This window comes from Lissotriton helveticus, chromosome 12 (genome assembly GCF_964261635.1).
Source record: "Lissotriton helveticus chromosome 12, aLisHel1.1, whole genome shotgun sequence".
Classification (NCBI taxonomy): Eukaryota; Metazoa; Chordata; class Amphibia; order Caudata; family Salamandridae; genus Lissotriton; species Lissotriton helveticus.
This window is the reverse complement of record NC_136073.1, coordinates 770146311-770169879: the sequence shown is the minus strand read 5'-3', so window position 1 is coordinate 770169879 and position 23569 is coordinate 770146311. Positions and strand designations below refer to the sequence as shown.

General features: G+C 43.0%; 1 protein-coding gene across 1 annotated transcript in view; it reads left to right on the top strand.

Annotated features, from left to right (window-relative positions):
* Window positions 1–2801: 2801 nt before the first annotated feature.
* Window positions 2802–23569, top strand: part of LOC144797754 (intelectin-1-like) — a 96686-nt gene continuing 75918 nt past the window's right edge. The window contains exons 1-2 of the mRNA XM_078668513.1: window positions 2802–2865; window positions 4445–4615. Of these exons, the coding sequence (XP_078524639.1) occupies window positions 2808–2865; window positions 4445–4615 (229 nt within the window). The 5' untranslated portion in view covers window positions 2802–2807. The remainder of the gene's footprint in view (window positions 2866–4444; window positions 4616–23569) is intronic.

Genomic DNA, 23569 nt, shown 5'->3' with positions numbered 1-23569 from the left:
AACGATTGTGGTTCATTTCCAGTCATGTCACATGTTTGCCCTGCGGTTTTCCCTATTTATGTTGCAACCCATAATCTTTATCTAACGGGCCGCTGATAAGAGGAATCGTATAAAAGGGAGAGCCCTCGTCAGCAGCCCTGCAGTCTATTTGACGGCTTCCGAGACAAGCTTCTGAGTTAGAGGTTGTCTCAGGCTAGAGCAACGTTCCTCGTGAGAGGCGAAGCAGGTAATTGGAGGATACAACTTTTTTTGCAGGGGTGTAGTTATCAGTGGTGCAGCTGGTGCAGTGGCACCGGGGTCCAGAAGTGAGGGGGAGGGGGGGGCAGTCTGCCTGGTACAGGCTGCACATTACAGGTCATCCGCTCTGAATGCTATAACACCTTCGATGCTTGTGACGGAACGGTTCCGTCATGAGCGCCGGTTGGGCTGTGCTAATGAGGGAACCGTTCTGTCACGGCCCGCCCGTTTTTTAGAACCTTCAGCACAGCGCTGAAATTCGCGCCGCGCTGAAGGTGTTAAACACAGACCCTGGCACTGGGCAGAGGCGGGTTGGATGGATTTGGAGTTGAGAAAAAGGAAAACGAAGAAGAGATTAAATTGAAAACGAACGGAACTTTGGGAAAATGGAGAAAAGAGAGAAATAGGTATAGGAAAGTGATTGAGAGAAAAGATAAGAAAACGATGCTGAAATGAAGAGAGGTGAAAGGAGATGAGACGGCACAGAGATGGGGATGAGATAGGGAAAGTCGGGTAGAAAGAGGAACTAATACCAGTAGTGCAGCAGGTTCAGTGACACCCGGGGCCTAGCGGTATGAGAAGCCTTCTGAACCTCGTTTATGGCATTTTTTTTTATTACAGACTTGTGATGCAGGGGTGCCATTTTACCCTCCAGAATTAGGCCCTGTGGCAGTCTTGCAACACACTGCTTTTTTGAATGGTTAAGGTAACGCGCTGGTTTCAGTTTTATGAGCACGTTCTGAAAATGTAATTAATTGTTAAACATTCAAACACCTACAATATACAAACATTCAAATGGTGCCTTGTTATTGAAGCCGGCCTCAGAGATTCAGGTTATTGAAGCGCGTCTCAGTAGCCCAGGTTACTGAAATATGTGACATGTCTTAGTGTTCCCAGGTCATGGAAGTATGCCTCAGTGTTCCCAGTTCTTGAAGCCCGCCTCAGTGGTGGAGGTTATTGAAGTGCGTCTCAGTGGCCCAGGTTATTGAAACATGTGACATGTCTCAGTGTTCATGGTTATTGAAGCACGTCTCAGTGGTCTGGGTTATTGAAGCGCTTCTCAGTGGTCCAGGTTATTGAAGCACGTCTCAGTGGTCCAGGTTATTGAAGCGCATCTCAGTGGTCCAGGTTATTGAAGCACGTTTCAGTGGTCCAGGTTATTGAAGCACGCCTCAGTGGTCCGGGTTATTGAAGTGCATCTCAGTGGTCCGGGTTATTGAAGCGCATCTCAGTGGTCCGGGTTATTGAAGCGCATCTCAGTGGTCTGTGATATTGAAACGCGTCTCAGTGGTCCAGGTTATTGAAGCACGGACCCAGGTTATTGAAGCGCATCTCAGTGGTCCGGGTTATTGAGGCGCGTCTCAGTTGTCCAGGTTATTGAAGCAGGTCTCAGTTGCCCAGGTTATTGAAGCGCATCTCAGTAGGTCGGGTTATTGAAGCGCATCTCAGTGGTCCGGGTTATTGAAGCACGTCTCAGTGGTCCAGGTTATTGAAGCACGTCTCAGTGGTCCGGGTTATTGAAGCACGTCTCAGTGGTCCGGGTTATTGAAGCGCATCTCAGTGGTCCGGGTTATTGAAGCGCGTCTCAGTGGTCCAGGTTATTGAAGCATGTCTCAGTGGTCCGGGTTATTGAAGCGCGTCTCAGTGGTCCGGGTTATTGAAGCATGTCTCAGTGGTCCGGGTTATTGAAGCGCATCTCAGTGGTCCGGGTTATTGAAGCGCATCTCAGTGGTCCGGGCTATTGACGTGTGTCTCAGTGTTCCGGTGCTTTTGAAGTATGTCTACCTGTTCCGGGTTACTGTAGCATGCCTCAGTGGTCCGGGTTATTGAAGTGCGTCTCAGTGTTCCTGGGTATTGAAGCGTGTTCCAGGTAACATAAAATGAAAGTTATAATCCATCCTTAAATTGTGTCATTTTTCATCATCAGATTTTGATCCGGAGCAACAGGGGAAAAAAGACAGAAAAATTAGAGAATCAGAAAAATATAGGAAAGCTGTTAGAAATGGAGGAAACAGGGATGAAAGAACGGCAAGAGTGAGATAAAGACGAGAAGCGTAGGGGGATGGAAGATAAAGGAATGGGGTGGAACCAAGACTGCACAGCCCTGGTATTTACCAATCCAGGCATCAGTGAACACTGATGAGGGGCTTCTAGGAAAATCATTGAGACCTTGAAATTACGGTTTGCCTTTTACAAAGTCAGCACTGAACATAGTAATCAATTAAGGCTTATTTACCTGATTAAAAATACTTGGTTCCAGAATGGTGGCCAGTGAGAGAGACCTAAGAGGACCACTCAAGATATGTCACATGGGAATACCAGGACCCCTGCAGGCCTGTGCACGGTGCATCTTTCTAGTCATACTTCTCCAAATGTTTATAACTGGATAAACACCTGTGGAAGTGCATGCAAGCAGACATGTAAATCTCCGTCTATACATCTACGTGTTTATTGGTGACTACGGTCTTTCTCTTCATGCACAATTGAAAATTCCTGTAATTCCAATGGCAATCTATGCTTTCTCAACAATATTCTTTTATCTCCCTCACCCCCTCAGGGAGAGCTGTAAAATGAAGATTGTCTGCCTGGTTCTTGTCCTGGTCTCCGTGTCCTGGAGCTCAGCCACAGGTAGGAGATTTCAAACAGGGCACATGGGGTTTGTGGGTGGGGGGACAGGGAAAGGGGCCTATGTCCTGAGGCCACATTCCATCAAAGGTCTGGGATGGGATGGGTGGGCTCAACTTGAGATCTTCAGAGCTGTATATCACTGGACTGGTTCCATATGAGGGGTGACCCCGGAGAGAGGACGCGGTTCTTTCGACATTGTTGACTCTCTGAGCCATAGTGTGCACTATAAAAGCTTCAGTTCCTTTTTAATGCTGCACCCAACCTTGTGAGATATCTAAAGTCCTCTACTGAGGGCCTCATTCCGAGTGCACCAGTAACCCCGATGGTGCTGGTAATGAAAGTTATTGGCCCTCTCAGGGTTATCATTTTTAGGAAGCAAAATCTCTGTGTGATAAACAGGACTGAGGGAATAAGTGTGGAAATCCAGTGCCCACTGAGTATAAGCCCACTTATGCACATGCATCTGTTTCAGTACTTTGCATGATCAAGTCTGAGGATACTGCATTTGTTGGGTGAGTGCGTCACTATATCATATGCAACAAATCGTATGTCGATGATATTGCATCCACTACATCAATTTACAATCCTGTTGCAAGGTAAGTATATAATAAACTTTCTTTACCTCACTCATGCTCCGTAGCGGCTCGCACAGGTAAGAGCCGTGGTGGAGTGGGGTGTGGTGGAAGTCGACAGACAACGGGATAAGTAATTTTAAATAAATAAATAGAGGAGACTACACTTTGCGCTCGCGGCACTGCTGCGTCGGCGATGCCGCGAGTACAAAGTAAGTGTTATTTCTTTATTTATAATTACTTTTCCTGTCATCAGTCGACTTACACCACCCCACCCCACCGCCCTACCGCCCCGCCATTCTAACCTGTGCGAGCAGCTACTGCTTATGTTTGCCTCCCAAAGTAGGTATAGGTGGAGCTAAGAATACTAACTATGTAGTTACTTTGTGATTTAGTGGAAGACGGTGTAGCAGATGCAATATTACTGTAGAATAACATTGACGTATACATTCAACCAAGCATTAGTTGAACAGGACATATTTATGTAGGGGGCACTATCCCACATTGCTAGTAGGATGGCGCCAGAAGTTCATTCGGATAATACTTTTAGTTGCCAGTCACTTGTTGCTCTGATTGAAGACTCTTTAATTCCTAATATTGAGTAATGGCTGTATACAAATATGTCAGAATGTTGAGGACAGAAATATTATAATGAAAATGATTGTGGCCTAACTATTGACAACCAAAATATTGTGAAAGTAGGTAAATGCAGGTTAACATTGTTCCACTTTTTCTACCTCCATATTCAAGTACTAGACGATAACTACATTGTCTGGATACCTCTATATGGAGATTTGGATAATAAACGTACACTTATTCATATAAACTTATCTTCACAATATTTTGAAACTCAATATATTAGGCACATCTGTTTGATATCACAATAATTCACCTGCAATATTCTGGTCAAATACCATCATCTGCTTTTGTCACACATTGGGTTAAACTTTTCTTGAAGATTGTATCAAGGAGTAGTGAGTTTTCTGAACACTATATGTTTCTTGCAGATGAATGTGGTGCCAATGATCTTCCTTGTAAGAAGCTGGCCATCCTGGACCTGGTGGCCAAGTGGAACGCAGATGAGTGCGAGCAGAAGTATGACGGCTACCATCCCATGGAGGCAATGAAGCTTATGCGCAGCTGCCAGGAGATCAAGTCTCGCGATAAGACATCCCAGGGTAAGTAGAAAGAAGTGCCCATCACTTTAGAGGGAGGGTTTCCGGTACTCCTTTCCAACACACATTCGGCCTCATTTATGTTTTTTTTGCAGTAAGGCAGCGTAGCAGGCATTGCTACTGCACTGCCCTCTACGGCAAAAGAAAAGGTGAGGAATGCGCCGTATCTAATAGATATGGCGCATTCCTGTCCTTTTCCCCTGTACCGGTGCAAAATGGGCAGCTGCACGCCAATGCAGGCACCTTTGCACCGTGGTGCAAGGGTACCTGCATTGCGGGGATTTATTTATTTATTTATTATTATTTTTTTTTTATTTATAAGGCGCAACAGCTACCCAAAAAGGGTTTCCCGGCGCCGAGACACAGCATAATGATGGCAGGGAATTTCTGGCTATTCTAGTTATTGTTCGAATAGCCAAGTCTTAACGTGCCTTCTAAACCTAGCATGGTTTTCCTCCTTTCGAATGAAGGGAGGGAGTGCGTTCCAGAGGGATGGTCCAAGGTGGGCAAAAGATCTGCCTCCCATTCTTGCCAGTTTGAATCTTGGTACGTAGAAGTTGGCAGCTGATTGCGAGCGAAGGATTCGCTTGGGAGTGTAAGGATGAGCCAACGCTAGAAGGTATTTGGGTGCAAGGCCTGCTTTGATTCTGAACATGTAGTTCAGGGCTTTAAAATGGATTCTGCTTTCTACCCTGAGCCAGTGGAGTTCACGGCGGTAGCTCGAGACTCAGGAATTTTTGGGGATTTTGCACAGTAGTCGAACAGCTGCGTTTTGAACAAGCTGTAGTCTAATGACTACCGCTTTGTTGGAACCAAGGTACAGAATATTGCCATAGTCAAGCCGTGATGTTATGAGGGCATTGACTATGGTTTTTTGAGTGGATGAGGGCAGCATCCAAAGGATTTTCCTCAGCCATTTGATAATGGTAAGGCATAGGCCGGCAACTTTGCTGGCCTGTTGATTCATGGAGAGGGAGCTGTCCATGATGACTCCCAAATTACGTACTTGAGTAGCTGGGGTGGGAAAATTTCCCATCTGGTTGGGCCAGTGTGAGGGATTCCAAAGATCACGTTGTTTCCCTAAGAGAAGAATCTCTGTTTTGTCTCCGTTAAGCTTTAACTGATTTCTTGTCATCCAATTAAGGATGTTTTGAAGCCCTAATTTGAGGAGAGATGGAGAAGATGGACAAGATTCAGATAGGGAGAAACTAATTTGGGAATCGTCGGCATAGGTCATGAGGATAAGTCCGGATCTTTCCGCTAGGTCGGCCAGGGGTCTGAGGTAAAGATTAAAAAACAGGGGGCTCAAAATAGATCCCTATGGCACTCCATGAGGGGCTTTAAAGGTGTCGGAGCAGGCTAAGGAGGATGTTATTTGGAATCTCCGTTGAGCCAAGAAGGACTGGATCCATTCGAGCGCTTTCCCACGTACACCGTTTCTGTATAACGCATTGATGAGTGTTTCGTGGGATATGGTGTCAAAGGCCGCGCTCAAGTCTAATAGCACGAGCGCGACCGTTTGACCATTATCAAGGAGGTTACGGATGTGTTCTGTAACTCCTAGGAGGGTGGTTTCTGTCGAGAAACCAGCCCGAAAACCCGATTGCGAAGGGTGCAAGAGCGAATAGTTTTCAGCAAAGATGGATAAGACCGAGTGGACATGTCTCTCTAAGCATTTGGAGAAAGCAGGGAGCAAAGATATAGGTCTATAGTTTGCTGGGAGTTCCGGATTTGCTGTGGGCTTTTTTAACAATGGCGTTATCATGGCGTGTTTCCAGAGGGCCGGAACTGTGAAAAGTTCTAACGAGAAATTTAACGTATCCACAATGATTTCCAGGGAGCGATCGTCCAGTTGTTTAATTACTTTGATAGGAATCGGGTCCCTGGGGGAGCCGGATTTGATGGTCTTAAAAATGGTCTTCAGTATATTAACCGTGATGGGAGGCCAAGATTCCAGGGTATTCTCACAGGAGGGAGCATATTCCGTGTCAGCAAAAGGAGATGGTTCATTATTATTAGTCTTAATGTCCCTGATGATTTTCTCGATTTTTTCTGTAAAGAAACAGGCTAGATCTTGGCATTGGTAAGTGTTGAGAGGGGGAGCCAAGGCTGTGGTTTGTGCACCTGCAAGTTCTTTAACCTTATTAAACAGAGTTTTCGGTTTATTGGTTGCTTCCATGATGGTGTTTGAAACAAACAGAGCTCGCGCTTTTGCGCAAGCAGTGTGGTATAAATTTCTGGCTTCATGGTAGGTCTTTTTTACGTCAGGGGCGTAGTCTTTACGCCATTGACGCTCAAGTGCCTTGCATTTCGATTTTTCCATTTTCAGAAGGTCATTGAAATATGGGGCAGGGTGACGGTGTCTGTTACCTTTGATATGAGGGGTGGGTAAGCAGTGATCAGCTGCGTCACTGAGCCATTGTTGATTGGCTACTGCTTAGCTATCCATGTTGTGACCTTTTGTAGGAGGGTTTTCATGGAGTGCTGCGTTAAGTTTTGCCATGTCTAGTAATTTCCAGTTTTTCCTGGACGTAGCTAAAAAAACAGATTGCATAGTGGTGGTGGGTGGGAGATTGATGCTAAATTTTACTAAATGGTGGTCAGACCAACAAATGAGGATGGTAACATGCCATTTAAGCTCCTTGATATTAGAAATAATGGGGTCGAGTAAATGGCCCGCTTTATGGGTAGGTCCAGAATTGACTAAGGTCAGGTTAAGGGCCGTTATATCATCTAACAGATTAGAGCAAAAGGGGATAGAAGGGTCGTCAAGATGTAAATTAAGGTCAAGGGGATGATTATTTTTGTGCAGGAAGGGAAACCTTCCTACACAAATACAATGAAAAGAGGCATCTTCCTCTGTCTATGTGTGCTGCAGAATGAAGCACACATAGAACGAGGAAAAACGAGAAGAAATAAAGATATTTCTCCTCACTGTACTTCCCTTAAGTTTGGGCGCTACCTCAGACTTATAATTTTTGTAAATCTGGGGCAGTGTCAAAAAGTCATGGATGTTGCTGGGAACGCCCCTAGTAAAACTCATGGAATGCCCCTTTCACTCCGTTTTCAGCGTGAAAGGGGCCCATATTATAAGGCCATGAAAAACCGTGTAATGTGGCTTTACATGGCCTTATAACTATGGTAGTGTCACATTGCACCACTGGAACATCAAATAAGTGACGTTCCGGCGGCACAAAAGTGCGGGTAGGTCATACATGAGGCTCAATGTTCTTTTCAGACTAGAATGTCTTTTTCATCACCCGAGCTCACAGGTTTCCCTGGTGCATGTGTGAGTAAGTTATCCTGCCCCAATTTTCCACTGTATTCTGGGATTCATTAGGCTACAAATCTCAGAATGCAGCGAATAAGCCAGCACTTGATGAGCTACTCACACGTGGGCCAAGAAAACTTTTAGAACTCTGCATGTCAATCATAGACCCTGTGTGTATGCTTCCTGACACTACCACAACACTGCCCTAATATGTATATGTTATGCCATGGAAGTGAAAATAAATGTGGCCTAATAACACATGTTATTCAGAGCAACTTTCCTAATAAATGTACACTCACACTTATAAACCTAGAATTCAAAGGTCAATTTAAAGTTTATACCACAGTACAGCAAAAGTGACATTAGAAAAACACGGGTTATTGACTCACAGATTGCCTGCAACCATTAATTTACACTGGGAAACAACTCTTCAAGTAGTCAGGAGGACTCTGCATGTTGCATAAATGTAATCCCTTGCACCCTGGTTTTGGTTGAATACCTATTTTTTCCAGAAACAAATCCCATGAAAATTGCTTATGGCATAAAGCAAATGCAGATGCATCCAGACAAAGGTACCTGTTTATTGCAACTAGTACATTTCTGGATCTGGGATTGCTGCTGGCCAAAATGGAGATCACGATCCACTGGAAGGCAGCCGGGGGGCCCAGTTTCGCCAGGTGGAGAGTAGCATTACTTACATGGGCGGGGAGTGAGAGCATAGTTCGCCTACAACAGGCCCAGAGATCCCACAATGATAAGGCGCTGGAAGCAGCGCGGGCGTGGGAGAGCCTGGTCACGGACCTTAAGACTGCTGATGCAGACTCTGGCTCGGAGTCAAGCGAACAGGTAGAAAATGTAGCCTTGTGAATGAGTGAGACAATAGACAGAACGGGGGGTGCGTGAGTGTGTTTCCCCCCTACTATAGCCATATTTTTGTGCACTGCCATAAGAATGGAGCCCTGTTTAGTTAGTGCTGTTCCAATGGGTTATTGTGATATGTTATGCTGTAAAGTCTGACACGCCGGTGAGAGTGGGCGGGTTGCGGGTGGGATGTGGGGTGGTGGGATAGTTTGACTTATTATTATATGGCCATGCAGCACATGCATATTTACAATGCAGTTGTGTATTCTGGTGCCAGCAAAGAGAATATAGGGCCTACTTAGTTCTTACCCAACGTGTGGACATTACTCATCCTGATCTAATATGCCGATTGTATTATCACATGGACTCTGATTTATTATTGCCTGTGTACTGCTGAAAGTGCATGCATTGAGGTATTTGATTACTATGTAAGTTGATTGTGGTGGAAAATTAATAAACAGATTAAAAAAAATAATAATAATAATAAAATAAAGCAAATGCAGATGCAGATGCATAAAAAGCAATGTGATATTTATCACTATTGTTTAGGATAGAGGAGTATAGTGACCCACTCAAGGTTTCGGCTCTGGTGGATCACACACAACAATGGTAGTAAATTTCAGATTACTCATTACAGTGCTGCATACCGACACTCAGGTAGTAAATAGCATAGCAAATTACACTCTCACAACTGCATACACAATTCACTTGCAGGAGGAGGGAAACTGCTTCTGATATGCTAGGGCTGTAATTTAAATGAAGCAAAGAAGGGAAAGGCATTTGTTTTAAATGTTTGGCAAGCAATGTCCAATGCAGATGTCTAGAATTGTGCAACTTGAGTACCAGGCCTGCACCTATTCTGATGGTCTCATCATAAGCTGCCAGTTAATTCTGAAGGGGTCAGAACTGGAGTGGCACCAGGGCCATATTGACTGTACCGGGCATCTGGTTGTTTCCCTGGGAGGGTGGAAGAGTGAGGGCTGGTTCTGCAGCAGTGGGGGATGGTTTTGTTACTGGGGCCCGGTTTTCCAGCGGTGGGGGCCGGTTTTGTTACTGGGGGCTTGTTTTGCAGCCGTTCTGCAATATCGGCCCCCAGTAACAAAAGCAGCAGTGTTTCCCACTTGCGCCCAACCACAGGCTCAGGGAGGGGGAATACGAAAAAATTGCCATGGCTGCTCTGAGTCCGGCCCTGGTGACCACCTCCCATCAGCTCATTTTGGACACTGTCGCCAGTTCTGAACTTTTCACTTAGAAATCCTTCATTAAAAATGTGTTAGTCTCATAAGTTCAATGGTAGAAGAATAAAACTACAACTCCCAGAGTGAATTAATTGGTGGCCGAAAGTCCTGCACTGAAAACATTGTCCAGAATGACCGTGTCACAGATGGGCATCCTAGATGAGCATCAATTTGTGAGTGTGTATTCTGATGTTTACAAATGTCCTTACTAAGCTATTTCATTATAGTTTAATTCCTGGGGGAAAGTTAAGTGCGTCATTTGAGCCTGTGGTTTCCGGGGTGCACAGACATAATATCAAGTTTTTTATTTCGACCTACATAAATATTGAGTTTTAAAAATCGCAAGGACAGAATATTGACATCAAGAATATCGTTGACCAGAATAGCGACCTGAAGGAAAAAAATAACGTTTTTGTTAATATCGAAGTTAGTAATATCGATAGCGAAAATATTGATGTTAATAATATCGATGTTTATGTTAGTGTTATGTATTTTAGTAGGTATTTTATATGTAAGTGTTTCACATGTTTGTTATGTTTTGTATTTTTTTTAAATATATTTAGTAAATGTTTATAAGTTAGTCATTTTTTTTAGGTAAAGTTTGTGTTTTAGTACCGCAGCGGGTTGTGGGTTAATAGGGGAATAGGGTGGGAAATAATTTATTTATAGTATATTAAATCATAATTTTTAGAAATTATAAATAATTTTTAATAAAATGTTGCTTTTTAGTTCCGTAGCGGGTTGTGGATTTATAGGGGAATAGGATGGGAAGTAATGTAATTGTAATAAAGTAATGATTAATTTGTATTTATTGGGATTGATAATTAGTTTATTGTTAGTTAATTAATTACTAATTGCGAATACATTTTTATTGTTTGATTCATTGATAATTATATTAATTGTGTTAATTTTTTATTGGAGCCGGTTGTGGGTTTATATAGGAGTAGGGTGGGAAATAAATTAATTATAATACATTAATTTTTTTTGGTATTGACTATACATTTATTGTTTATAAATTGTTAATTGGTAATACATTTTGAGTAATTGATTAATTGATAAATATATTAATTGTGTTAATTTAATTTTAGGAGCAGGTTGTGTTTTTTTTAAGGGAATAGGGTGGGAAGTAATTTATTATAATTAAGTAATTATTAATTAATATTTATTGGTAATGATAATTAGTTTATCGTTAATTAATTATTAATTGGTAATGAATTTGTATTGATTATTATTTATTGGTATTGATAATTGATTGTTAATTAAATATTAATTGGTGTTTCTTTTTTATTAATTCATTTATTTTTAATTAAATATGAATTGATAGTTAATTGTTATTAATTGATTAATTGGTAATTATATTTATTGTGTTCATTTTTATGCGGAGCGGGTTGGGGGTTTATTGGGGACTAGGGTGGGAAGTAATTTAATGTTATTAGAGTAATAATTAATAATATTTCCCTACTGTTGCACTCACTGGAGTGGGAATAGTAATGTTTACCCCTACGCTACCCAACACTTCCCTACTGTTGCACTCACTGGAGTGGGAATAGCAATTTGTACCCCTATGCTAGCCAAACCTTCCCCTACTGTTGTACTCTCTGGAGTTGGAATAGAAATTAGACCCCCTACGCTATCCAACACTTTCCCTACTGTTGCACTCACTGGAGTGAGAACAGTAATTTTTACCCCTACGCTATCCTACATTTTCTCCCTACTGTTGCACTCACTGGAGTGGGAATAGTAATTTTTACCCCTACGCTATCCAACACTTTCCCTACTGTTGCAATAATTGGAGCGAGCATAGTAATTTTAACCTCTTCACTATCCAACACTTTTCCTACTGTTGCACTCACTGGAGTGGGAATAGTAATTTTTACCCCCACGCTATCAAACACTTTCCCTACTGTTGCATTCTCTGGAGTGAGAATAGTAATTTTTACCCCTACGCTAACAAACACTTTCCCTACTGTTGCACTCTCTCGAGTTGGAATAGTAAAATTTACCCTTACGCTATCCAACACTTTCCCTACTGTTCCACTCTCTGGAGTGTGAATAGTAATTTTTACCGCTATGCTATCAAATACTTTCCCTACTGTTGCACTCACAGGAGTGGAAATAGTAATTTGTACCCCTACGCTATCCAACACTTTCCCTACTGTTGCACTCTCTGGAGTTGGAATAGCAATTATAACCCTTACGCTATCCAACACTTTCCCTACTGTTGCACTCACTGGAGTGCAGATAGTAATTTTTACCCCTACGCTATTCAACACTTTTCCTACTGTGTCACTCACTGGAGTGGGAATAGTAATTTTTACCCTTCCACTATCCAACACTTTCCCTACTGTTGCATTCTCTGGGGTGAGAATAGTAATTTTTACCCCTACACTATCAAACACTTTCCCTACTGTTGCACTCTCTGGAGTTGGGATAGTAAAATTTACCCTTACGCTATCCAACACTTTCCCTACTGTTCCACTCTCTGGAGTGTGAATAGTAATTTTTACCTCTATGCTATCAAATACTTTCCCTACTGTTGCACTCACAGGAGTGGAAATAGTAATTTGTACCCCTACGCTATCCAACACTTTCCCTACTGTTGCACTCTCTGGAGTTGGAATAGTTATTTTTACCCCTACGCTATCCAAAACTTTTCCTACTGTTGCACTCACTGGAGTGGGAATAGTAATTTTTACCCCTACGCTATCAAACACTTTCCCTACTGTTGCATTCTCTGGAGTGAGAATAGTAATTTTTACCCCTACGCTAACAAACACTTTCCCTACTGTTGCACTCTCTGGAGTTGGAATAGTAAAATTTACCCTTACGCTATCCAACACTTTCCCTACTGTTCCACTCTCTGGAGTGTGAATAGTAATTTTTACCTCTATGCTATCAAATACTTTCCCTACTGTTGCACTCACAGGAGTGGAAATAGTAATTTGTACCCCTACGCTATCCAACACTTTCCCTACTGTTGCACTCTCTGGAGTTGGAATAGTTATTTTTACCCCTACGCTATCCAAAACTTTTCCTACTGTTGCACTCTCTGGAGTGTGAATAGTAATTTTTACCTCTATGCTATCAAACACTTTCCCTACTGTTGCAATAATTGGAGTGGGCATAGTAATTATAACCTCTTCACTATCCAACACTTTCTCTACTGTTGCACTCTCTGGAGTTGGAATAGCAATTATAACCCTTACGCTATCCAACACTTTCCCTACTGTTGCACTCACTGGAGTGCGGATAGTAATTTTTACCTGTACGCTATTCAATACTTTTCCTACTGTGTCACTCACTGGAGTGGGAATAGTAATTTTTACCCTTCCACTATCCAACACTTTCCCCACTGTTGCATTCTCTGGGGTGAGAATAGTAATTTTTACCCCTACGCTATCAAACACTTTCCCTACTGTTGCACTCTCTGGAGTTTGAATAGTAATTTTTACCTCTATGCTATCAAATTCTTTCCCTACTGTTGCACTCACAGGAGTGGAAATAGTAATTTGTACCCCTACGCTATCCAACACTTTCCCTACTGTTGCACTCTCTGGAGTTGGAATAGTTATTTTTACCCCTACGCTATCCAAAACTTTTCCTACTGTTGCAATCTCTAGAGTTGGAATAGTATTTTTATTCCCTCCGCTATACAATATTTTTCTGTATTCTTTTAGTTAATGTTGTGTATAATGTATTGTAAAAAGTTTTAAAATATGGCCGTTTTTAATTTGTTATATCTATTTTTTATATTTGTATTTATATTATTTTTGTATGTGTTTATATATCTGCATAATTTACAAGCTGTTTCTAACAATTTTAAGTTATTAAAAGAATTATTTACAAATAATATTAAGTAAGTATATATAATATATTTTTATATGTATATGTTTAATTTATTTTAACATTTTAGGGGCGATTCTGATCTGGGTCGGAACGCTCTCGGATCAAGCCGGGTCCGGAGTGTTTTCCGACCGAGCCGGACTCCTGCAGTCCGACTGAGCTAGTACGATGTGACCGCATGCTGCCGGACTCAGTTTGATCAGACTCCTATAGAAGTCAATAGGAGCCGGACGTACGACGCGTACATGGGCTCCCATTGATTGAATGGGTACTTCTCGCACAAGGGCGCCCCCTACAGTGGGTACACGTTGGTGTCATCCGTACCGTACATGCCTGTGTGGGGGAGAGCCTTGGGTCTCCCCCTGTGTCCGAGTTGTAAGGCTACGGGTGACAGGGGGTCCGACGCGGACTCCCAATGGCAGCTTGTCGGACGTTTTGCAAGCCGGAAACTTCGGTTCGACCCAGCTGTCCGACGCGTGCATCATACCGGCTCGGTCGGAAATCGCCTCCGCTGCACGGCACGGTTTGTTTATGGACGAGGCATATGGAGCGGTTCAGACCCGGAAACGATTCGGTCGACGATTTTGCGTTTATCGCATCTTACTTGCTCGCTCGTATAGCTGTACGAGTCAGGTGGAGAACACGCTTACAGCTCGTACTTTTTACGGCCGAATCACGTTCGGGGACCTTCAAAGCGAGATCAGAATCGGCCTCTATATGTATTAGTTATAATTTTTTAAGATTTTAAAATATTTTTTAAATATGTTTCTTTTAATTATATGTATTATTTAGTTTTTTTTACATAATTATTTTAACATTAAAAAAAAGTTTTTTTAACAATATTTTAGACAACGATATTTTTTTCTATATTTTTGTGCTTACCATGATGTAAATAGGATGTCGATATTCTTGACTTCAATATTTTTGTCACAATATTTTTGTACCTCAATATTGTGGAACTTAATATTTTGTCAGTGATTCGGTTTCTGGTGCTCGGCACCGGCACTTAATTGTCAACACCCCACTTTTGACAGCTGCCACATGGTGGCACTGTTTGTGTAGTTGGAGATGAGTAGAACAGCATTTGTTTATTAATTTAGTATACATAAAAATCAAATAATACCTGCCACCCAAGGCATTTTTTAAGGCTTTTGGTGGCAATGGGTAGTGCAAGCTGCGGAGGCCTCCTGACGAGGGCCCTAGCACTTATTCGATTACAAATTGGGGGAAATTAGTGAGCAATCCTTGCTACAGGGTCGGACTGGCCTACAAGGCAAAGAGGCGGTGCCGGAGGGGCTGGTTTTACAGGTCAGAACGTGGGCGGCATTTGGTTAGTTGGGGGTCTGCCTATCAATAGTGGGCCAATTTGATTCTGTTGATTTCCCTTATATCACCAAAAGCGGAGTAGGGCAGCTTATAAATGCCAATGCTACTCCGGCAGCTAGGCAGCCACACATACATCTCCCATAATAAGTGCACCGATGGCTCCTCACATTTTAGAGAGGTTGCAAAGACCCATAACGGGCTACAAACATCCATAGTAATATTGCACACGGTGGTACCAACGCAGGTTGGTATTTCTGTCCTTTTACCATGCCATTATGATTTTCTACATCTGTAATCAGGAATAATATGCCAAAAATTGTGTTACCTTCCCAGTGTCTACATGTTTTCTCGAATGGACTTTTCGTCTGAACAGGGGGATATCAGATCATCAATCTGCCTTATTTTTAAGGGTTGCTCCCTTCTGTATTTACCATGTTCTATTGTCTCTTCATCTCTTGGTATGTGGAGGATGCTAATGCATTGTGACATCCTGATGGACCGTGTGTGTAGACTGTCAGCCTCCCATCTTTTCCAAATCGTGTATTTATCTCAAAATCGGCCAAGGTGCGTGATGCCCGCAATTTCAGTCGGTGGCCCGAAAACAAAAGTGTTGCTCCCTTGATTTATTTCTCTGCTCTTCCTCCTCCTCCTCCTCATTCCTAGAGTTGCTTGTAGAGTTGGTATAGCGGATACCAGATCAACACATAAGAGAGGAACCCTTCAGACGCAAAGGGAACTGGGTTTCAAAGAACCTAAAAAAGGAATCAACCCCTGTGTGAATTTGTCTAGAATTGACTGCCACTCAATCTGATTCTAGCCCCCATTTCATGCATACCACATAGATTACAAGACTTATTTTTGGTAAAAAAATGTATATCTCCTCCTTCATTTTCAATGTAATCAAAACCTTTTTCATATTAAAATCAATCAATACATTGCATAAAACCATTTACATAGAACAAATGCAAATATCATGGAAACGTTAACACGTTATTCATTTAAAAAAAATCATGTCTATAGAGAATACTTCAAAAAACAGTCTTGTCAAACCAAATTCTAGTAAACAACTAGTTTGAGTGGCTGTCAATTCTTGACAATTTCACACAGGGGACGATTCCTTTTCTTAGGAGAGCGGACACCAGGCCTGCGTCAGTATTTTCTTTCGGTGATCCCAGAAGATGAGCAGGAGTTTTGCACCTGCGATGAGCTCTGCTATATTTAAACTTGTCTTTATTAGTCCCTCTTCACCCATCCCTCTGTCCATTCCTTGACCTACTCAACCAAGGATTAAGGAAGGAGAACTAGCCCAGGAGCCCGAGCCTGTGATCAGCTCTGGCTCTACGAGCCCATGCGCGAGCCGAGCCCTGAAAATATTTGACATGTACGTCATGCAACAAAGTTTCACCAGATTAAATCTCTGGTTAAACCTGCTCTGTAAATATGTAATCTATAATTGTCCAAGCCTAGTCGCTGTTAAAATGCAATCCTGAGTGAATTAGCAATTTGTAAATATATTTATAACTCTAACCACTAGTATATGAAGTAGACCTTTGTACTTACTATCATTCCTATGTGATTTTAGAGTTTATCTGTTTGTATCTCCTCCTTGAGTGACTCTCCTACTTGTACATTTGCAATTTTACCTTCCCCCTCGCTCCACTTGTACATTTGCAATTTTTCCCTCCCCCTCGCTCCACTTGTCCATTGGCAATTTTTTCTCCTGTTTATATCTCTTATGTAACTCATGTAATCCAAAGTCCTTATGTAATGCAACTGGTTCATATGTACAGCACTCTGACACCTTCGGGTAATGTTCGCGCTACATAAAATCGCAATAAATAAAAAATAAATAAAATAAACACTCCTACCCCCACCATGAGGGCAAAGATACCAGTGACCTATGGGGCGAGTTAGTTGTCTTGCGTTTCCTATATGCTGAGACATGGCTGGGATGCAAACCTGGTTCTCCATGTTACATGGGCAGTAGCTATAACCTCCAGGCCGCATCCCCTTCTGCTAAAGCTCAGCCCGTTTTGGGCATGAGGTTACAGGAAGACATCGAGCTGAGCCGGGTAACTGGCTCTAGCTTTCAGAGGCTTGCCTCCTCAGTCAGGCGTCCCGTCAGCTGCAGCGGCTGTGGGAGGAGATAGTGAGCATTATGTTCCACAAAGTTTGAAAGTATTGTTTTTTCTTGTACACAAATGTATTGAGTTTGAGCCTTTCCTGTCATTGGCAGGTGTTTCTCAGCTGTTTTGCATTGGCTTGGGCCTGAGGTCTCTATACAACAAACTTAGTGGCCCTGCACTCAAACCAGATTTGCAGGTGGCACAAGCTAAGATACTCCCCACTCTGACCTATGGGAGCCAGGGGCTCAGGGGTCGGGATTGTACCACCTTAGATAAAATGGTACTAAAAAAATACACAAGTCAATCTTTCAACTACCACCAAACACATCGCCTGCCCAAATTAGTCTGAAGTTTAGCATTGCCAAACAGTCTTTGGCTCAAAAGGCGGCCTTCGCCCATTTGTTGTCATAAACTAAGGGTGACACTGGAAGCTTCCTTGGGCTGTTACCTTTGGCATGACCTGTAGTTTAGGTCGAGCTCTCCGGGGCAGGCCTACTTAAATCAGGCCTTGCGCTCTCTCGGCCTATCCAGTGCTAGGCAACCTCGAGATAACAAGTCCAGGATACCATTGCTATCAATGCTTGAGAAAACGAGTTTAATCTATTGGCATTGTAAGTGACAATGCCTTTTATTTTTGTGTTAAAAACAAAAATAAAAGGCATTGCGATTTGCAATGTCAATGGCCCAAACTCTTGTAAATGCGAGACCTATTGCATTGCAAATGTTAGAAACTGACACCAAGCCCAGGTGTTCTTTTTTTTTTTAGATGATCTTTATTTAGGTTTTTTAGGATACAATATGGAATACAATCCAACTGCACAATGTTGTTTTCAATATCAGCAGGTCAACGAATCCCAAACAGCCCCCCCTTCCCAAACTGTCTGGTTAGGTAGCATCATAAGTAAAATGGGATAATTTTTTGTGGATGGATTATGAAGCTGTTTCTGAAGCGTAACTGGCATCAGGGTAGCACACTTCTCCCCTGCCGTGGTACCCATGGGGTCTCGGGAAGCATCACACTGCTAAACCCTCGGAGTGGACATCGTCCGGGGGTTCTTTCAAGTCAGACAGCCTGGCTGCCGAGGGTCTCAGGTCGATTTCTAGCCTCTCATCTTTGCGGACGTGTTTCACACGTGTCTCTTCTGCAGTCCCTCATTCAGAAACATCTCTGAGCAAGTCTGAGTGCCTCGGAGGTTCTGAACTCAACCACCTAATAGACAAAGTAAGTTGAACTTTCTGCTAAGTTATTTCTGGGAGGGTGCTGGGATCAGACATAGTAGTATCTGCTTCATTGTGAGCTGTATGTTCCACTCAGTGGTTCGACATCTCTCTACACCGTTTGCCAGTAGGCTATCAACATTACACTGGATCATGCCATGTGTACAAAATTCACCTCCGTTGTCCCATAACGTGGGCATCTATCGCTACGGGTAGTATATATGGTATGTAGTGTCATGGGAGAAAGGTTTGGTTATGTTATTGTATTGCAAAAATTTTAATCTGGCATTAGAACGAACCATCTTCACTCCCTCATGTACCCGTGTCCAGTCTTATCTTATCCAGTACCTCCTTCCATTTGGTTTGGACTCTAAGTGTCCGGTCGGAATGTCCGCACATAGGGCCTTGTAAATAATAAACATCATTCTCCATTTCCTGCCATGTTTAACAGTGTCACGAGTCTGTCAGATGGTTGTGGTGCATCTGAGAAAGTTGGACAAAGGTCCCGAGCAGTAGCTAAGATCTTCCCATATTGTAGGTATTGGCTCACGTCTAGTGTGAAGGATTCCATGGCTTCGTTCCATGTGAAAAATAGCCCGGTGGGGAAAAGATCTCCTAAAGTGTTACAGCCACTGTCTTCCCATTTGGGTAGGGAGTTCGCTATTTTAAAAAATGTCTAATACCATTTTCCACACTGAATTTAACCAAAGGAAATGCAATGTGGCTGAAGCAGAAAACCATGCCGAATGGCAAATCAATCCTGTAATCAATGAGGAAGCCTACCCCTAATTATGCTCAGAGTGAAGGTATCACCACCGCCGGCCCGATTTGGCGCGAAAACCGGAAGTTCAGGAGCATCACGCCTGTCGTGGGGCGGGACTTCCGCCTTCTACGGGAAGCCATCGCCCATGGAATGGCTGCCCGAGAGGAGCAGTGGTGACGCGGGGCTACCATGCCTGAGGGAGAGCCCCGCGGTGAGTGCAGAAGTAAGGAGGGTCAGAAGTAGCGGCTGATGCCGCCGATGTAAGTGCGGGGCTCCCATGAGTGAGGGAAGCCCCGCGTGTGCCAGGTCATGCAAAGCAGAGGAAATGAGACCATGGGAATCCTGTAGCAGCGACAAAAGAGCCCGATGAGTGGGGCTTACTTGTACCTTGGGGGCTGGTGCATGTGTTTGTTTTTTAGTGATTGAGTACTCGTGCACTGGCTGGGAGCGGCTGCTACGTGTGTGTGTGTGTGTTTGCGCGTTCACAAGTTAACTCCCGCCTCGAGCCTAATTAACGCAGCGCCAAGCACCAGCATCCACGTGCAAGCTATACATCTGTAACAATGAAACTGAAACTTAATTAACGGCAACGGCTCACAGTGGATGCTAGCGCGTGTTCACGCGCGCGTCCACATTTCCAGCCCATCTCCTGCGCGTGCCCATCTCTTGTCTCCCATGAGAGGCAACTCAGTAACAATAATCTCGCTGGTGACAGCGCTTCACGCTGCGTCACCAGGCAAGACCTAAAAACACAGACTGTCCAAGCGCGGTCGTGGGTGGATGATACTAAAACCACAGGGCTACCTAAGCGAAACATATGGAAACCAGTCCAAGGTCCACCAGGCCAACAAGGTCATGAAATATAGGCTGGGACTATTACCCCTATTAAGATATCTACCCCCATGGAATAGGAGGCCAGAGCAAAACCTCTGTCGGCTATGCCAACAAGAGCTGGATTACATTGTTTTGTCTTATGCCTATGACACTCTGGCATGGGGGATCGACGTCAGCTTCTGTAAAGGAAGTGGAGAGATCAGGGCATGAGGTCATGTAGGGAGGCGGTATTGGCCTGTTTTTAACCAATGGACATTAGTCTGAATTGCGCAATTGCTAAGTTCCAACAGAGATTTGATAGGAAGTCTGCGATCAAGGATCTAGCTGAATGCGGGGAGGCTGGAATTTGTTTTGAGAAGATAGCATTGTTCCTGATTTTCTTATGTACATCCACATCTCAAATCTTCTCATACCTCCTCAATTGACAGCTGCACCCAATGGCCGACTCATGTCTAAATTCCATAATCCATTTTTTTTTTATTTTTATGGAGTTTTATACAGTACAAACTTGAACCTAAGGTATCGGGTACCAGATCGCTTTACACGAGCACCAGTTGCGTTACATGAGTAAACATTCCTTTGTGGTTGCCACGGGGAGATAAAATGATTTGCTCAGAATTACAGGATGTTGCACGTCCTTGCCGAGACTCGGACCTGGTTCCCCAGATTTGAGGTCCACCGCCCTAGCCCTTAGGCAAACTCCTCTCTTGACGTGGATTCCTAAGAAGTAAGTACTTGCACTTTAACTTTAAAAATCTACCGCCTTACACCTCTTAACGAGCACTTTCGTCTTTCTTTTCTATTAAGTTTGCTGCTCCCAAGCCCAGCGTTCACCCTAGATTTTACCATACGCATCTGTACACTAAATGTAATAAAAATAGACGTTTACAAATTTACACTTGCACCTTAATGTTTCATAATGCATTCTCCTAGAGCGCTCAAATGAGCATTTACACATTCACCTCAAAATTGACTCTTCTATTATGGTTGCACTGATTTCTTAGGTCTTATCTTTCTTTGATTTTAAAATAAGCACTCATATTTTTAACCTAAGCAGGGTAATGATCCCTTTAGGCTTACTCTATCTTCCCCGCACCTGCCCTGGTCTCTAAAATGAGCATCTGCACTTTAACCCTTACTATGCCACAGCACCTTTTGACACAACAGTACGTGCATAAAGAAAGGGGCTCCCTAGGTCGGAGGCACAGGTTTAAATTGATTTTATTGCCATGAAGTTATGATGATGGTTCGATTCTATATGTTACTGTATAGGTGTTTATTATGTATTTACATTGCAACGGTATTTATTATTAAAGCAATAAAGAATCACTTTGTTCCAGTAATCCCTGTGCACGACAGTACAGAGCGTTTCCCTCCTGTCCACTTTGAAGATCAGATAAGCCAAACCTGGCTTCATGGGATAAGGTCCTGATCTGCAGCCCTCTGGGAGCTGGACTACTCTACTTGCGCACAGAGTGGCGGGTGGGGGAGGGCTCTCTTGTATATCCTGATCCTCTTCCCGGGGAGAGGCCTGAACAGCTGATAGGCCCTAAGCTTCTTCCTATGTGCTAATCTGAGTTGAGAAGGCAGTTCAGGGTGTAATGCACCTGCCAGTGAGATGAGCATGAAACCTACCTACGGGTCATACATTCCAACCCTACTACAAGATAAGACCAAACTAATGCACATGCTGCATGCACAGAACCTGTAATCAAATAGACCCACTTCCAGTGAGATAGTTTGTTCATTGGGTAATGGGTCCAGTAGTCGGTTCAGTTCAGTTCAAGCAAGCTTTATTCGACGAATAGTCATAAAGCACATACAAATATTTATATAAATACATTTTTTAAAAATCATGACAAAATACTAAAATAAACTTGTTTGGCCAGTGGACAATTATATACATCATCAAATATAACAATAGTTCATTATTTACTGGAGCAATCAGTGTAACTATTAGTCAAACCCTAGCACATGAAGTCTCGGTTCAAAAAACACTATAGGTAAGAATTCATGCAGAGACAATATGATCACATGCCCTGGAAGATGTTTTAATTCATCATTGCAAGCGCAATTTAGTCAGGGCTTGATTTCATCCTAATTATCCACATCCACCCTAGATATTTTGCAACTGCTATAGACATAGGGGGTGCGGTATTGGTGCGTAGGATTCTTTCCACTACCATACTACTTTTTGTCCCCATGTTCTTTCATACACGGCTCAACCAAACCCTTCGTGGTACGTCATAAGCTGGGCAGACAAATAGCATATGTGCAACTGATTCATTACATGCCTGACAGCTGGGGCACCTACTATCACCTATTTTATTCCACCTTGATGTAAAAGACCCTAGGGGCAGGGAGCCTGCTCTCAACAGAAAATACAGCTTCCTGTCCATTGGTTTGGTGATAGAATCCCAATATGGTTGCAGACTCGGGGTGAGTTTACAATCCAAAAATCTTCCTGTTAATGAGGAAGAATCACTAGCTGTTAATTTGTTAAGTATGACCATTTCCCAATGCTTTGCTTTCAAAACTTTTTTAGAGGTAAAGCATGCTGTGGCGGGGTCCTCCCAAAGCATCGACATACCGATTTTGGCTAGGATGTCTTTAATGCCTCGAAGCCAGCCGATTTTATGGAAAGTATCAGATTTTACTATATCTGCAAACCCGGTGGCATATGGTGCCAGTTCAGGCGTGGTCCACAGTCTACGCCAGTATAGCACAACACGTAGCTTTACAATATCAGAAAGGGGGTTTCTCCCAAGATCATAAAACAACGGGCACAGTGGCGTGCTGTGTGGAAGGTTGGTAATACCCCGTAAGTACTTGTTTTCTGACAAGCTAAGTTTGGATATGTTGCCTAGACCCCATAACTCTACACCATATAATGCTGAGCTAACCACTTTAATGTTGTATACCTGAAGCACCTGACTAATGGGTTTGGTGAAGGACCTATTATGCTCTAGTCATAAGGTCCCCAAGAGTTGCCTGTGTTTTAATGTGGCCATATCAATCTGGTGGTTCCACTTGAGATCATTCTGAATATTCACCCCCAGGTAAATGAACTCCCTAACTTGCTCCAGAGGGCGATTGTTCATTGTAATACAACCTTTAAAAACTTTATGTTGATTAAAACTCATGAATTTCATTTTTGACACGTTGACTTCGAGACCGCGTGTGGTACAGAATTCCTCAAATATTTTCAGAGCTCTCTGGTGCCCACTCAGAGTCTTCGAAATTATCAACGTGTCATCTGCGAACATTAAAATCGGGATTCTAGTCCCGGCTAAAATTGGGGAATCAGTATTCGCATGGGGCATGCAGTCAACTACAATATTATTAAACACAGTGAACGAAGTCGGCGACATAACACAACCCTGTCCTCAACAGGAAAATAACTAGTCACTTGTCCCTGAGAGCCCCATCGCATCTTCGCGTAATTACCCTCATGCAGTCTAATTAAGAGAGTCAGTA